This window comes from Mugil cephalus, chromosome 9 (genome assembly GCF_022458985.1).
Source record: "Mugil cephalus isolate CIBA_MC_2020 chromosome 9, CIBA_Mcephalus_1.1, whole genome shotgun sequence".
Taxonomy (NCBI): Eukaryota; Metazoa; Chordata; class Actinopteri; order Mugiliformes; family Mugilidae; genus Mugil; species Mugil cephalus.
This window is the reverse complement of record NC_061778.1, coordinates 3,232,494-3,250,291: the sequence shown is the minus strand read 5'-3', so window position 1 is coordinate 3,250,291 and position 17,798 is coordinate 3,232,494. Positions and strand designations below refer to the sequence as shown.

General features: G+C 42.8%; 1 protein-coding gene across 1 annotated transcript in view; it reads left to right on the top strand.

The window, feature by feature from the left end:
• Positions 1–17,461, top strand: part of prx (periaxin) — a 40,827-nt gene extending 23,366 nt beyond the window's left edge. Inside the window, 6 exon segments of the mRNA XM_047593401.1 lie at positions 78–11,233; positions 11,236–11,469; positions 11,472–11,534; positions 11,537–11,962; positions 12,206–15,415; positions 15,652–17,461. Of these exon segments, the coding sequence (XP_047449357.1) occupies positions 78–11,233; positions 11,236–11,469; positions 11,472–11,534; positions 11,537–11,962; positions 12,206–15,415; positions 15,652–15,938 (15,376 nt within the window). The 3' untranslated portion in view covers positions 15,939–17,461.
• Positions 17,462–17,798: the final 337 nt, after the last annotated feature.

Here is a 17,798-nt window from a genome sequence, read left to right as displayed (position 1 = left end):
TACATTTTTAGAGCATTTACTTGACTCTTTGTGGTATGTTACGATCTTTTTTTTCACTTATCTCACTATTCTCTCAGGTTCCCCCATATGAAAACAAAGGGTTACGCTGGAGCTGACACTGGAGGAAAAGTGGAAACAGGACAACTTGAGGGCCAGGTGAATATATCTCCACCTGAGTTATCTGGAGCTAAAGTGAAGGCCAAAGGAAAAGGACACAAGTTTGGGATCGGATTCCCTAAAACCAAGCACACAAAGTCAGACTCTACTCTAGAAACCGGATCTGTGGAGCTGAAGCCTCCAGGTGTGAGCATCCAGCGACCAGCAGTGGAGTTCAGTTTGTCTGGGGACAAAGATGTAGAAGTGGAGAAGGGAGGGAGGTTCAGCACACCTGATGTGGAGTTTGCCCTCCCTTCAGGAAAAGCTGAGGCAGAAATCAAAGCTCCTAAAGTGGACATCAAAGGAGGAGCTGAGGGAAAAGTAGACGCAGGCAAAGGGGATGCAAAAATCCGAATGCCAAAGCTGAAACTACCCAAAGTTAGACTCTCTCGTCACTCGGACGAGATCGACGGTGACATCAAGGTTAAAGCTGACGTAAAACCTCCAAAAGTAGACATCAAAGGAGGTGGTGAGATTAGCCTCCCCAAAGCAAACATCACTAAACCAAAGGTGGAAGGTGCATCTATTCAAATGCCTTCCGTTGATATCTCTTTACCCAAAGTGAAGGGAAAGTCTGACATGGACATTTCACTCCCAGAGGTTGAAGGAGCTGGGAAGACCGCAATCAACATGCCTGCCATCGACATCTCTGTGCCTGATGTTGACTTGGAAATCAACCCTGGGCGGAGAATACCTGATGAAGTGGAGGGCACATTTAAAGGGCCCAAAATCTCCATGCCAAAGGTCGACATCTCGCTACCGAAGATGGGATCACCTGATGTGGATATTGAATGTACTGGAGGTGGAGGGAAAATGAAACTACCCTCTGCTGACATCTCTGTCCCACAGGTGAAAGCAGATGGTGGCGATATCAATATTGACTATTACGTTGGTGGCGATGGGAAGTTCAAAATGCCTGATTTTGACATATCACTCCCAAAGATGAAGTCACCGGAAGGAGATGTAAATATAAAGGGACAAGATGTGGAAGGGGGGTTCAAGTTGCCTAAAGTTGACCTTTCCCTTCCCAAGGGCAAAGCAGGGACAACGGATATTGAAGGTGGAGGAAAGTTTCAGTTGCCTTCACTTGACATCTCACTCCCTAAAATTAAGGCAGGTGAGGTGGATGTTGACATCGAAGGTCCTGGAGTGAAAGGTGGCAAATTTGAAACGCCTTCCCTTGACGTTTCTCTACCCAAAGGCAAGTTGGAAGGAGACATTGACGTAGAGGGACCTTCCGGGAAGGGAGGGAAATTCAGAATGCCTTCTTTTGATGTTTCTTTACCAAAGCTGAAACAACCAGAGGGTGATATGCCGTCACTCAATGTCAAACTCCCTAAGATTGAAACATCTGGAGCTGAGGTTGACCTTCAAGGACCTGATATTAAAGGAGGAAAATTTGAGATGCCATCAGTTGATGTGTCTCTACCAAAAGGTAAAGGTGAGGTAGACATCGAGGGAAAGGGAGGCAAATTTAAAATGCCGTCATGTAGCATATCCCTTCCAAAGATGAAGTCACCCGAGGGAGAGTTTGTTTTGGAGGGACCTGAAATCAAAGGTGGAAATTTAGAGGGCGATCTTAACATCGATGGCACTAAAGTAAAAGGAGGCAAGTTCAACATGCCCTCTGTGGATGTTTCTCTCCCAAAAATGAAGCTACCTGAAGGAGATGTGACACTTGAAGGTCCCGAACTTCCCAATGTTGACTTTTCGCTTCCCAAACCAAACACTGAGGGCAATATTGAGCTCAAGGGCAGCGGTGGCAGCAAGTTTAAGATGCCAACTTTTGACATCTCCCTCCCAAAGGTGAAAACCAAAGAGGGAGAAGTTGAAATCGAAGGACCGGATATTAAAGGAGGAGGGAAGTTCAGCATGCCGTCATTGGACGTCTCCCTGCCTGCAATGAAGTTACCAGAGGGAGAGGTCAAAATCGAAGGCCCTGAAGCCAAAGGAGGAAAGTTCCAGATGCCTTCTTTGGATGTGTCACTACCTCACATCAAAACACAAGGAGCTGATGTCGACATTAAAAGTCCTGAGTTTGAGGTTAAATCACCAGAGGCAGATATAGATTTGCCCTCAGGCAAAGGAAGCAAGTTCAAAATGCCTTCCTTTGATGTATCCCTACCAAAGATGAAGATGCCTGAGGGAACTGTTAGCCTTAAGGGACCTTCAGTGGATGTCGCTCTTCCAAAAGGAAAAGTAGAAGGTGACATAAAGACTAAAAGTGAAGGGGGACATTTTGATATAACCTCAGTTGATGTTTCACTCCCTAACATAAAATCAAAGCGAGGTGACATCAACATTGAGGGTCCAGACATAAAAGGTGCCAAAATTAAAATGCCAACTATTGACATCTCACCTCCTCAAGGGACGATGGAAGGAGATATCTCTGTTCAAGGTGAAGGATGTCTCCCATCTGTAGACATCAGCCTTCCTGCTGTAAAAGTTCCAGAAGGAGATGCAAATTTTCAAGGCCCAAAAGTTAAGGCCGGAAAGTTTGAAATGCCAAAAATTGACCTCTCACTTCCTAAAGGAAAAGTACATGGAGACATTGATATTGACATTCATTCTGGAAAAGACGGAAATTTTGAAAACCCATCCTTTGATGCAAGACTTCCCAAAGGAAAAGTCAGCGCTGACATAAATGTTAAGGGGCCAGAAGGAAAAGGTGGAAAATTCAAAATGCCTAAATTTGACGTTTCTCTTCCAAAAGTGAACCTCCCAGAGGGTGATGTCAAACTGGAAGGACCCGAGATTAAAGGAAAGGTGGAAATGCCAACTGTTGATATTGAGGGTCCTGATGGGAAAGCAGGAAAAACAAAAATGCCAAAGTTTGACATTTCTGTACCAAAGGTAAATTTTCCAGAGGGCGATGTCAAATTAAAAGGACCAGACTTGAAGGGCAGAAAGATTGAGATGCCAGACATTGACATTTCACTCCCAAAAGGAAAAGCAGGAGGAGAAATTGAAATTGAAGGACATACTGGTAAAGGAGGAAAGTTCCACATGCCCTCTATTGGTATATCTCTTCCTAAAATGAAAGCTAAAGGACCGGAGATAAATGTTGAAGGTCCTGAGGTTAAAGGCGCTTCCCTGCCCAAAATAAAATCTCCAGATGTAGATGTCAGTCTTGGGGGTACTGATATTAAAGGAGGAAAGGTCAAAATCCCAACTGTTGATGTTTCTCTACCAAAGGTTGAGGGTGACATAAATGTCGAAGGCCCTGAGGTAAAAGGCGGGAAATTCAAAATGCCCAAATTTGATGTTTCTTTACCAAATGTAAGTCTCCCAAAAGCTGACTTGAATGTGGAAGGACCCGATGTGAAAGGAAATATTGAAATCCCAGCCGCTGATATCTCACTTCCAAAAGGAAAGGCCGATGTTGATATTGACATTGATGGACACACTGGTAAAGGAGGCAAGTTTAAAATGCCAACATTTGATATCTCTCTCCCTAAAATGAAAACAAAGGGAATTGATGTTGATATTGAAGGACCAGAACTTGAAGGGGACATTTCAATCCCAAAAGGAAAAGTTGAGGGTGGCCTTGATGTTGAAGGTCCTGAAGTAAAGGGTGGCAAGTTCAAAATGCCAACATTTGATGTGTCTTTACCAAAAGTGAGTCTCCCAGAGGGCAACATCAAAATAAAGGGCCCTGATATGAAGGGTGGGAAGACAGAGATGCCAGATGTAGATATTTCCCTCCCCAAAGGAAACGTTGAGGCGGACCTCGATATTGAAGGACCTGAGATGAAGGGAGGCAAATTTAAAATGCCCAAATTTGACTTGTCTTTACCAAAGGTCAGTCTCCCAGAGGGTGGTGTCAAAATAAAAGGCCTGGACATTGAAGGTGGAAAGATGGATTTGCCAGATGTTGACATTTCACTCCCTAAAGGAAAAGGAAAAGCTGAGGGTGACCTTGATATTGAAGGCCCAGAGATGAAGGGAGGCAAATTCAAAATGCCCAAATTTGATGTATCTTTGCCAAAAGGTAGTCTTCCAGAGGGTGACGTCAAGATAAAAGGTCCGGACATCAAGGGAGGAAAGATTGAGATGCCAGACATTGACATTTCACTTCCCAAAGGAAAAGCAGAAATTGAAGGACATGCTGGCAAGGGAGGCAAGTTCCATATGCCCTCTTTTGGTATATCTCTCCCTAAAATGAAAGCCAAAGGACCAGAAGTCAATGTGCCAGATGTTGACCTTTCTCTCCCCAAAGGAAAAGTTGATGCTGACCTCAATATTGAGGGTCCAGAGGTAAAGGGAGGAAAATTCAAAATGCCCAAACTGGATGTTTCACTTCCAAAGATGAACCTGCCAGAGGGTGATATGAAACTTGAAGGACCTGATGTTAAAGTGCCAGCCATTGATATCTCACTCCCCAAAGGAAAAGTTGAGGGCGACCTTGATATTGAGGGTCCTGAGATGAAGGGAGGCAAATTTAAAATGCCAACATTCGATATCTCTCTTCCTAAAATGAAAACAAAGGGAGTTGATGTTGATATTGAAGGACCTGAATTTAAAGGGGACATTTCGCTCCCTAAAGGAAATGTTGAGGGTGACCTTGATATTGAAGGTCCTGAGATGAAGGGAGGCAAGTTTAAAACGCCTAAATTTGACATGTCTTTGCCAAAAGTGAGTCTCCCAGAAGGTGGTGTCAAAATAAAAGGCCTGGACATTGAATGTGGAAAGACTGAGATGCCAGACGCTGAAATTTCACTCCCTAAAGGAAAAGTTGAGGGAAACCTTGATATTGAAGGTCCTGAGATGAGGGGAGGCAAGTTTAAAATGCCCAAATTTGATGTATCTTTACCAAAAGTTAGTCTTCCAGAGGGTGATGTCAAAATAAAAGGTCCAGACATCAAGGGAAGAAAGATTGAGATGCCAGACATTGACATTTCACTTCCCAAAGGAAAAGCAGGGGAAGTAGAAATTGGAGGACATGCTGGCAAAGGAGGCAAGTTCCATATGCCCTCTTTTGGTATATCTCTCCCTAAAATGAAAGCTAAAGGACCAGAAGTCAATGTGCCAGATGTTGACCTTTCTCTCCCCAAAGGAAAAGTAGAGGCTGACCTCAACGTTGAAGGTCCAGAGGTAAAAGGAGGAAAATTCAAAATGCCCAAACTGGATGTTTCACTTCCAAAGATGAATCTGCCAGAGGGTGATGTCAGACTTGAAGGACCTGATGTTAAAATGCCAACCATTGATGTCTCACTCGATAAAGGAAAAGTTGAGGGCAACCTTGATATTGAAGGCCCTGAGATGAAGGGAGGCAAGTTTAAAATGCCAACATTTGATATCTCTCTTCCTAAAATGAAAACAAAGGGAATTGATGTTGATATTGAAGGACCTGAATTCAAAGGAGATATTTCACTCCCTAAAGGAAAAGTTGAGGGTGACATCGATATTGAAGGCCATGAGATGAAAGGAGGCAAGTTTAAATTGCCCAAATTTGACATGTCTTTGCCGACAGTGAGTCTCCCAGAGGGTGGTGTCAAAATAAAAGGCCTGGACATTGAAGGAGGAAAGACTGAGATGCCAGAAGTAGACATTTCACTGCCTAAAGGAAAAGTTGAGGGTGGCCTTGATATTGAAGGTCCTGAGATGAAGGGAGGCAAGTTTAAAATGCCCAAATTTGATGTATCTTTACCAAAAGTGAGTCTTCCAGAGGGTGGTGTCAAAATAAAAGGCCTGGACATCGAAGGCAGAAAGACTGAGATGCCAGACATTGACATTTCACTTCCCAAAGGAAAAGCAGGGGAAGTAGAAATTGAAGGACATGCTGGCAAGGGAGGCAAGTTCCATATGCCCTCTGTTGGTATATCTCTCCCTAAAATTAAAGCTAAAGGACCAGAAGTCAATGTGCCAGATGCTGACCTTTCTTTCCCCAAAGGAAAAGTTGATGCTGACCTCAACGTTGAGGGTCCTGAGGTAAAAGGAGGAAAATTCAAAATGCCCAAACTGGATGTTTCACTTCCAAAGATGAATCTGCCAGAGGGTGATGTCAGACTTGAAGGACCTGATGTTAAAATGCCAACCATTGATGTCTCACTCCCTAAAGGAAAAGTTGAGGGTGACCTTGATATTGAGGGTCCTGAGATGAAGGGAGGCAAGTTTAAAATGCCCAAGTTTGACGTTTCTTTGCCGAAAGTGAGTCTCCCAGAGGGTGGTGTCAAAATAAAAGGTCTGGACATTGAAGGAGGAAAGACTGAGATGCCAGACATTGACATTTCACTCCCTAAAGGAAAAGTTGAGGGTGACATTGATATTGAAGGCCCAGAGATGAAGGGTGGCAAGTTTAAAATGCCCAAATTTGATGTGTCTTTGCCGAAAGTTAGTCTCCCAGAGGGTGATGTCAAAATAAAAGGCCCAGAAATGAAGCCTGGGAAGATTGAGATGCCAGACATTGATATTTCACTTCCCAAAGGAAAAACAGGAGGAGCAATTGAAATTGAAGGAAATGCTGGTAAAGGAGGAAAGTTCCATATGCCCTCTATTGGTATATCTCTTCCTAAAATGAAAGCTAAAGGACCAGAGGTAAATGTTGAAGGAGGAAAGCTGAACACGCCATCCCTTGACGTTTCCCTGCCCAAAATAAAATCTCCTGATGTAGATGTCAGTCTTGGGGGTACTGATATTAAAGGAGGAAAGGTCAAAATCCCAACTGTTGATGTTTCTCTACCAAAGGTTGAGGGTGACATAAATGTCGAAGGCCCTGAGGTAAATGGCGGGAAATTCAAAATGCCCAAATTTGATGTTTCTTTACCAAAAGTAAGTCTCCCAAAAGCTGACGTCAATGTGGAAGGACCAGATGTGAAAGGAAATATTGAAATCCCAGCCGCTGATATCTCACTTCCAAAAGGAAAGGCCGATGTTGATATTGACATTGATGGACACACTGGTAAAGGAGGCAAGTTTAAAATGCCAACATTTGATATCTCTCTCCCTAAAATGAAAACAAAGGGAGTTGATGTTGACATTGAAGGACCAGAACTTGAAGGGGACATTTCATTCCCAAAAGGAAAAGTTGAGGGTGGCCTTGATGTTGAAGGCCCTGAAGTAAAGGGTGGCGAGTTCAAAATGCCAACATTTGATGTGTCTTTACCAAAAGTGAGTCTCCCAGAGGGCAACATCAAAATAAAAGGCCCTGATATGAAGGGTGGGAAAACAGAGATGCCAGATGTAGATGTTTCACTCCCCAAAGGAAACGTTGAGGCGGACCTTGATATTGAAGGTTCCGAGTTGAAGGGAGGCAAATTCAAAATGCCAAAATTGGATATTTCTTTGCCAAAGGTCAGTCTCCCAGAGGGTGACGTCAAAATAAAAGGCCCAGACTTCAAGGCTGGCAAAATTGAGATGCCAGACATTGATATTTCACTTTCCAAAGGAAAAGCCAGAGGAGGAATTGAAACTGAAGGACCTGCTGGCAAACTTCCATCAGTCAAACTACCAACAGTTGACATTTCAGCTCCAAAGGTCGATCTAGACTTTGGCCTAACTAAATCTAAAGGTGATGATGTAGAAGTGGAGCTTCTGAAAGCAGAGGGAGGTAGGCCTTCTTCAGGGGGCAGCTTCGATCTACCCAATGTGTCCCTCAAAGTGCCTAGTTTTACTCTCCCTAGATTTGGCGGAAAGTCAAAGAGCGGTGATTTGGGATTATCAGGGCCCAAGGGAGATGTTTCCCTCAGTCTACCACACATGGAAGGAGAGGTTAGGGCACCATCAGTAGAGTTTGACGGAGATGGAAAAGTCAAGGCAAAGAAACCTAAATTCAAAATGCCCTCATTTGGATTTTCCAGAAGGGATGCAGATGTATCAGTGTCTTGTCCAGATGTGGATGTTAAAATGAAAAGGGGCGAAATTGACGTTCCTAAACCGGAAATCAATGTTGAGGGCCCAGATGTAAAGTCAAAATACAAAATGAAATTTCCCAAGTTTAAAATGTCATCACCAAAGGGTAAACTCCCAGAGGGAGAGCTTGGTGGAAAACTGGAAGCAGATGTAGAAGGTAAAGGTGGCCTCCATGCACCGGATGTCACGCTCAAACTGCCTAAGTTCTCCATGCCGGGATTTGGCTCCAAAGAAAAGGATTTGGGAAAGCCAAGTGGTGAGCTTGAGGCCAAAGCCAAGGTCAAGATGCCTTCTGTTGAGCTGTCACTGCCAGCAGCTAAAACACCAGAGACAGAGGTTCTTCTGCCCAAAGCTGAAGTTGATGTTTCTGATGCTGATATCAGAGGATATGAGGGAAACCTTAAAATTCCCAAAATGCCAACAATTGATGTTTCGCTCCCCAAAATAGACCTGGATGTGGCCCTGCCAAAAGGGAAGTCACCAAAGATTGAAGGACCAGACGTGGAGCTAAAAGGAAGTGAAGGAAAGTTCAAACTGCCTCATATATCAATGCCATCAATTGACATGTCTCTTCCTAAAGGCAAATCTGGAGACCTTCATGCACCAGATGTTGAAATTGAGGGAGGAGGCAAGTTGGACATGCCACATATAAAAATGCCTCATTTAAAAATGCCCAGCATTGACATCTCTCTTCCTAAAGGAAAACTCAAAGGTCCTGATGGTCCTGAAATAGAGATGGAAGGACAAGGAGAAGGAAAATTCAAAATGCCTTACATGAAAATGCCAGATGTTGACATGTCTCTGCCTGAAGAAAAATTTGAGGGTCCAGAGGTGGAGATTAAAGGAAAAGGCGGAAAATTCAAAATGCCACACATTAGCATGCCTTCTGTTGACATTTCACTGCCCAAGGGAAGGACTGAAGGTCCAGATGTTGATATAGAAGGAAGCAGTGGAGGAAAATTCAAAATGCCTCATTGGAAAATGCCAAATGTTGATTTATCTCTCCCAAAAGGACATATTGAAGGTCCAGAAGTAGAATTACAGGGAGATGCAGGAGGAAAATTCAAGGTGCCAGATCTTGATGTTTCAGTGCCCAAGGGTAAGATTGAAGGTCCAGAGATTGACATCAAAGGAGTAGGTGGAAAATTCAAGATGCCAACACTTAGCATGCCCTCTGTTGACATTTCACTACCCAAAGGAAAGATTCAAGGTCCAGATGTCGACGTCTCTCTGCCTAAAGGAAAAATTGAAGGTCCAGATGTTGACATCTCCCTGCCTAAAGGAAAAGTTGAAGGTCCAGAAGTGGAGATTAAAGGAGATGCAGGAGGAAAATTCAAAATGCCACATATGAAAATGCCACACATTGACCTTTCACTGCCCAAGGGGAAGATTGAAGGTCCAGATGTTGACGTCTCTCTGCCTAAAGGAAAAGTTGAAGGTCCAGATGTGGAGATTAAAGGAGAAGGAGGAAAATTCAAGATGCCACATATAAAAATGCCACATGTTGATCTTTCACTACCCAAGGGGAAGATTCAAGGTCCAGATGTTGACATCTCCCTGCCTAAAGGAAAAGTTGAAGGTCCAGAGGTGGAGATAAAAGGAGAAGGAGGAAAATTCAAAATGCCACATATTAGTATGCCTTCTGTTGACATTTCACTGCCCAAGGGGAAGATTGAAGGTGCAGATGTTGATGTCTCTCTGCCCAAAGGAAAAGTTGAAGGTCCAGATGTGGAAATTACTGGAGATGCAGGAGGAAAATTCAAAATGCCACATATGAAAATGCCACATGTTGGTCTTTCATTACCCAAAGGGAAGATTGAAGGTCCAGATGTTGACATCTCCATGCCTAAGGGAAAAGTTGAAGGTCCAGATGTGGAGATTAAAGGAGAAGGAGCAAAATTCAAGATGCCACATATTAGTATGCCTTCTGTTGACATTTCACTGCCCAAAGGGAAGATTCAAGGTCCAGATGTTGACATTTCTCTGCCCAAAGGAGAAGTTGAAGGTCCAGATGTGGGGGTCAAAGGAGATGCAGGAGGAAAATTCAAAATGCCACATATGAAAATGCCACACATTGACCTTTCACTGCCCAAGGGGAAGATTGAAGGTCCAGATGTTGACGTCTCTCTGCCTAAAGGAAAAGTTGAAGGTCCAGATGTGGAGATTAAAGGAGAAGGAGGAAAATTCAAGATGCCACATATAAAAATGCCACATGTTGATCTTTCACTACCCAAGGGGAAGATTCAAGGTCCAGATGTTGACATCTCCCTGCCTAAAGGAAAAGTTGAAGGTCCAGAGGTGGAGATAAAAGGAAAAGGAGGAAAATTCAAAATGCCACATATTAGTATGCCTTCTGTTGACATTTCACTGCCCAAGGGGAAGATTGAAGGTGCAGATGTTGATGTCTCTCTGCCGAAAGGAAAAGTTGAAGGTCCAGATGTGGAAATTACTGGAGAGGCAGGAGGAAAATTCAAAATGCCACATATGAAAATGCCACATGTTGGTCTTTCATTACCCAAAGGGAAGATTGAAGGTCCAGATGTTGACATCTCTCTGCCTAAAGGAAAAGTTGAAGGTCCAGAGATGGAGATTAAAGGAGAAGGAGGAAAATTCAAGATGCCACATATTAGTATGCCTTCTGTTGACATTTCACTGCCCAAAGGGAAGATTCAAGGTCCAGATGTTGACATTTCTCTGCCCAAAGGAGAAGTTGAAGGTCCAGATGTGGAGGTCAAAGGAGATGCAGGAGGAAAATTCAAAATGCCACATATGAAAATGCCACATATTGATCTTTCATTACCCAAAGGGAAGATTGAAGGTCCACATGTTGACATCTCTCTGCCTAAAGGAAAAGTTGAAGGTCCAGATGTGGAGATTAAAGGAGAAGGGGGAAAATTCAAAATGCCACATATGAAAATGCCACATGTTGGTCTTTCATTACCCAAAGGGAAGATTGAAGGTCCAGATGTTGACGTCTCTCTGCCCAAAGGAAAAGTTGAAGGTCCAGATGTGGAAATTACTGGAGATGCAGGAGGAAAATTCAAAATGCCACATATGAAAATGCCACATGTTGATCTTTCATTACCCAAAGGGAAGATTGAAGGTCCAGATGTTGACATCTCCATGCCTAAGGGAAAAGTTGAAGGTCCAGATGTGGAGATTAAAGGAGAAGGAGCAAAATTCAAGATGCCACATATTAGTATGCCTTCTGTTGACATTTCACTGCCCAAAAGGGAAGATTCAAGGTCCAGATGTATGACATTTCTCTGCCCAAAGGAGAAGTTGAAGGTCCAGATGTGGGGGTCAAAGGAGATGCAGGAGGAAAATTCAAAATGCCACATATGAAAATGCCACATATTGATCTTTCACTACCCAAGGGGAAGATTGAAGGTCCAGATGTTGACGTCTCTCTGCCTAAAGGAAAAGTTGAAGGTCCAGAGGTGGAGATTAAAGGAGAAGGGGGGAATTCAAGATGCCACATATTAGTATGCCTTCTGTTGACATTTCACTGCCCAAAGGGAAGATTAAGGTCCAGATGTCGATGTCTCTCTGCCTAAAGGAAAAGTTGAAAGTCCAGAGGTGGAAATTACTGGAGATGCAGGAGGAAAATTCAAAATGCCACATATGAAAATGCCACATGTTGGTCTTTCATTACCCAAAGGGAAGATTGAAGGTCCAGATGTTGAAGTCTCTCTGCCTAAAGGAAAAGTTGAAGGTCCAGAGGTGGAGATTAAAGGAGAAGGCGGGAAATTCAAGATGCCACATATGAAAATGCCACACATTGACCTTTCACTGCCCAAGGGGAAGATTGAAGGTGCAGATGTTGACGTCTCTCTGCCTAAAGGAAAAGTTGAAGGTTCAGATGTGGAGATTAAAGGAGAAGGAGGAAAATTCAAGATGCCACATATGAAAATGCCACATGTTGGTCTTTCATTTCCCAAAGGGAAGATTGAAGGTCCAGATGTGGAGATTAAAGGAGAAGGAGGAAAATTCAAAATGCCACATATTAGCATGCCATCTGTTGACATTTCACTACCCAAAGGGAAGATTGAAGGTCCAGATGTTGACATTTCTCTGCCTAAAGGAAAAGTTGAAGGTCCAGAGGTGGAAATTACTGGAGATGCAGGAGGAAAATTCAAAATGCCACATATGAAAATGCCACATATTGATCTTTCACTACCCAAAGGGAAGATTGAAGGTCCAGATGTTGACGTCTCTCTGCCTAAAGGAAAAGTTGAAGGTCCAGAGGTGGAGATTAAAGGAGAAGGGGGGAAATTCAAGATGCCACATATTAGTATGCCTTCTGTTGACATTTCACTGCCCAAAGGGAAGATTCAAGGTCCAGATGTCGATGTCTCTCTGCCTAAAGGAAAAGTTGAAAGTCCAGAGGTGGAAATTACTGGAGATGCAGGAGGAAAATTCAAAATGCCACATATGAAAATGCCACATGTTGGTCTTTCATTACCCAAAGGGAAGATTGAAGGTCCAGATGTTGACATCTCTCTGCCTAAAGGAAAAGTTGAAGGTCCAGAGGTGGAGATTAAAGGAGAAGGAGGAAAATTCAAGATGCCACATATGAAAATGCCACATGTTGGTCTTTCATTTCCCAAAGGGAAGATTGAAGGTCCAGATGTTGACATCTCTCTGCCTAAAGGAAAAGTTGAAGGTCCAGATGTGGAGATTAAAGGAGAAGGAGGAAAATTCAAAATGCCACATATTAGCATGCCATCTGTTGACATTTCACTACCCAAAGGGAAGATTGAAGGTCCAGATGTTGACATTTCTCTGCCTAAAGGACAAGTTGAAAGTCCAGATGTGGAAATTACTGGAGATGCAGGAGGAAAATTCAAAATGCCACATATGAAAATGCCACACGTTGACCTTTCACTGCCCAAGGGGAAGATTGAAGGTCCAGATGTTGACATCTCCCTGCCTAAAGGAAAAGTTGAAGGTCCAGAGGTGGAGATTAAAGGAGAAGGAGGAAAATTCAAGATGCCACATATGAAAATGCCACACATTGACCTTTCACTGCCCAAGGGGAAGATTGAAGGTGCAGATGTTGACGTCTCTCTGCTTAAAGGAAAAGTTGAAGGTCCAGATGTGGAGATTAAAGGAGAAGGAGGAAAATTCAAGATGCCACATATGAAAATGCCACACATTGACCTTTCACTGCCCAAGGGGAAGATTGAAGGTCCAGATGTTGACGTCTCTCTGCCTAAAGGAAAAGTTGAAGGTCCAGATGTGGAGATTAAAGGAGAAGGAGGAAAATTCAAAATGCCACATATGAAAATGCCACATGTTGGTCTTTCATTACCCAAAGGGAAGATTGAAGGTCCAGATGTTGACATCCCTCTGCCTAAAGGAAAAGTTGAAGGTCCAGAGGTGGAGATTAGAGGGGAAGGAGGAAAATTCAAGATGCCACATATTAGCATGCCTTCTGTTGACATTTCACTGCCCAAAGGGAAGATTCAAGGTCCAGATGTCAATGTCTCTCTGCCTAAAGAAAAAGTTGAAAGTCCAGAGGTGGAAATTACTGGAGATGCAGGAGGAAAATTCAAAATGCCACATATGAAAATGCCACATGTTGGTCTTTCATTACCCAAAGGGAAGATTGAAGGTCCAGATGTTGACATCTCTCTGCCTAAAGGAAAAGTTGAAGGTCCAGAGGTGGAGATTAAAGGAGAAGGAGGAACATTCAAAATGCCACATATGAAAATGCCACATATTGATCTTTCACTACACAAAGGGAAGACTGAAGGTCCAGATGTTGACATCTCTCTGCCTAAAGGAAAAATTGAGGGTCCAGATGTGGAGATAGAAGGAGAAGGAGGGAAATTCAAAATGCCACATATGAAAATGCCAAAAGTTGACATATCTCTTCCTAAAGGAAAAGCCTCAGTTGAAGGTCCAGATGTGGAGATTAAAGGAGATGAGGAACAGTTGAAGATGCCAAATGTACAAATAACAATCCCTCAAGGAAAAGCAAATATTGACTCACCAGCAGAGAAAATTGAGGCAGAGGGAGGAATCATCAAACTGCCACATCTCAAAATGCCAAAAGTTGATATTTCACTTCCTAAAGGTAAAAGCAGAGATACTGAAGCACCTGCTATAGAGATGGATGTCACATCTCCAGGTCTGGACAAGGGAGCTCATGGTGAAGCTGGTTTGCATGTCGAGGGAGAGCACAAAGGTCTGAAATTCAAGATGCCAATGTTAGATATCAAAGGTCCAAAAGGAGACTTAGAGCTTGATTTAGGGATTCACAGAGGACAGGGCAAGAAGGACAAGAAAAAAGTTGAACTCCCTGACTTGGACCTTAACACAGCAGGAGCCAGCAGCAAAGCAAAAAAAGGCAAAGGAAAAAAATTCAAGATTGGACTGCCAAAAAAGAAAGCTGAAGCTGAAGTTCTAAATGGACACAAACAGGATGGTATTAACATCCCAGTGCCAGAGGTTACACCGCCAAGCATAAGTGTGAAAACAGAAATAGGAGGAGTCTCACCATCAGGCACAGAAATCAAAGTCCCCAGGATACCAGACATAGACTTTGATATTGGTACATCTCAAGATGAAGATGACGACAAAACAGAAAGCGGCAAGAAAATCAAAATCCCAAAGTTCGGCGTCCCATTACCCTCCATGTCCTCACCTGATGAACGGAAGCATATCTATGGACAAGAAATTCAGTATGAGGGCCCTAAAATACCCAAAGTGAAGAAAGCTGTGTTTGTTTTGGTACATCCTCCCTCAACAGACGAGACTACTGCAACCGCAGGCCTCCAAAAAGAGGAGAGGGTAGCTGAGAGTGAGACCGAGGATGTCAAAGTAAAGATGCCCAAAATCAAAATGAAGCCAAGCTTTGGGAAATCCAAAGATAAATCGGCTGCTGCAGAAGAGGACAAGTCAAAGGGAGGGAAGATGAAAATGCCCAAAGTGACACTTTCTTCAGGCAAGGGGTCAGGGTCGTTGGACACAAATCTCAAGGGAGAAGGTTCGAGTTCAAGTCTCAACGGCGAAAAAGATCCTCACAAGGCCTCCAAGGATGATAAAGGGACATTCAGTGGTAAAATCAAACTTCCCAAGGTGGAGCTCACCACTCCGTATGGCAAGACGGCTGCAAAGGAGGAGGACACGGAGAGGAGCGGGAAACTGGGAATAGATTCATCACCAGGAGAAGTAAAACAAGACAAGATGGACTATGCGGGTTTCGCCAAGGATACTTCAAAGGATGTGGTGTCATCTCATGCCAGAACAGACATGCTGGACAGGGACAACTCCGAGTCCCCGGCTAGTTTCACCATGGAGTTCAGCTCAGCAAAGGTTCAGACATGGAGCGAGTCTCAGGAGAGAGAGTCTTCGCACTGGTTCAAGGTTCCTAAAATCACCCTGAAGCCACACTCCACAGGTGAGGATTTATTCCCATATTTTATTATGACAGAATGTATTACAATATGCATTAAAGTCTACATAATTTATCCATGCTATTTGTTTTTGTCCTGTGAATTATTAATACATCATCTCCCGTTTTCCCTCTGTTACACAAGACTAAGTTTCTTTTTCACTCCTGATCTCTTCACCTATCCTCCTCTATTTTCCTTCCCCGTTTTTGTCTCTCTTCGTTTCCTCACCTCGTCCTTGCAGGCTTCCTCCAGATAACCCCAGAGGGTTCTCCTCAGGCCCAGCGGAAGGGTGAGATGGGAGGGGAGGCCGACGTCACGGGGTCTTTCTGCCAGCACACATCTGGCCTCGACTTTGCTACCCAGCAAATGTCCGAAGAGCACCACGTCTCCTCCACCGAGGAGGGAACTGTCACCATGGTGACCAAGACCACCAGAATCACCCGGCAGGTGGTTACCAGAGAAACGACTACGGGGGAAACTTCAGCCACAACAACAACAACGACGACTCGCGACATGTTGGACTACTGAGGATGCTGTAATGATATCTTTGTGTCTTTGTTTATCTTTTTTTTTTCTTTTTTTTTTTGGTGAGGTTGCAGTGTTCTCGTAAACTAAACCTGCAACGTGACAAACCTCTCTGAAGTAAAACGTCTTTATTTTATATTTTAATCGATGAGGTATGAATGTGATGAACTGCAGAGGCGTTTCATCTACCAGCATTATCGTCATTATCACAGCAACAGAGTAATATATACTTTTTTTTTTTTTCATTTTACATGTGCCTATATTTTGTTACTGAGTTTTGTTAGTTTAGTCCCGATTATTTATCTGATTGTGTTTGGTTTTGAAAGGTTTCATTATCTGAATGTAAGCTTCATTATTTAACGTTGTTTGTGAGTTTGAAATCTGCTGGAATTAGTTGTTTTCTCTCTTCGGCTTCATGGATTAGACCATGACTTCAAAAACGATGAACCACTACAGGAGCGGCCAGAGGAACATTTATGTAAATATAATACTGAATTATTGCTTTTCTGGAGCAGTGTCCCTTCAAACCAAAGTGTAATTATTTTCATATTCAACAGAGCCAGGAGGTGAAAAGATATTTTTGGACCTGATTTTGTTTGTCTTGGAGGAAAAGTGTGAGCTTTTATTGAGATATTAGGATATTCTCATTTTCTGCTGTAGGTTTTTAATAGATGCATTTAGCTGGTGCTGTTTCCCTGAGACAGTCACTGTGACTTCTGCTGTGGGGATCAAACCTGTGACCTTGTGGTCATGGGTTGCTCCTGAACATTTAGACCGACCTGCTGCTAAACCATTTTATATTTATGTTTTTACTGTACACTGCCAGAGAAAATGACACCTTTTTTTTTTGTGATTGAGCTTAAAGATGCAACCGAGTGATGCTGAGCTTTTGAAACTGAGCTGAGTTTCAAAACCTTTTCAGCCCGATAGGAGGAAATTTAGGGATTTAAACCAGAAAGTCAGAGAGTTTTAGAAGTGAAACTGTAAACTGGCATTAATGTGAGGCTGCTACAATGAGACAAGTTAAGGAGTGGCTAGCCTGAAGAAGAAGTGAAAGTCTTGGTAAAAAAGTAGTCTGTACACTGACAATTTTATTTTGACAATGTACTTTTTTACTATCACTAAAATTACATGTGCAACTAAATAAAAGAGCTATTTTTCAAGTGAATGTAAAAGATTTGAGAATGAACACACTGGATTTTATTTTCACTGGTTTCCTTTCCTTGGTTGGTATAGACGGAATGAGATGGTGTGATAAAACGTATGATGACCTTCCATTTAATTAACAACTTTTACAAATAATTCCTGTTTTGCAGATGAGAAATTGAACTTTAAAAAGAGTAATGACGTGTTATGGTCACGCTAAATAAATAATACCTGCATATACAGAGATTCCTTGCCTTTCTGGTTTAATAAAGTCTTTGCATTTCTTTTAGATTCCGAGGGTTTCGGTGCCAAGTGTTTTGTCAGTGCTGCATTGGAGAGAATGTTAAGATGTTACATGAATAAAATAAGATTCAAACTAATGTGTGGTTTGTCAGTTGTTTCCTGGTGTTTTGTTCAGACCTGCACAACAGATGAATTACTTAGAAAAACTAAGAGCTTTATTGTTTTTTGGAGCATTTCCACTCAGTTTGAGTCAACCAGGTGTTATCTATAGACCCCTTCACAGCTTTTAAACATGTGACTATTTTGAGGGGCGGGGCTTAGCTGGAGGCAAAAATTCTCAAACACTATAGCTAACAGCGGTTAGCATATTTCAACTGAAAGTTTTGGAAAGAAAGGACGAGGAAACCGCATATTTTAGAGAATATACTAATACACTCACTCCCTGAGACTGTGAGTGTTATTTTAAAAAGTTGA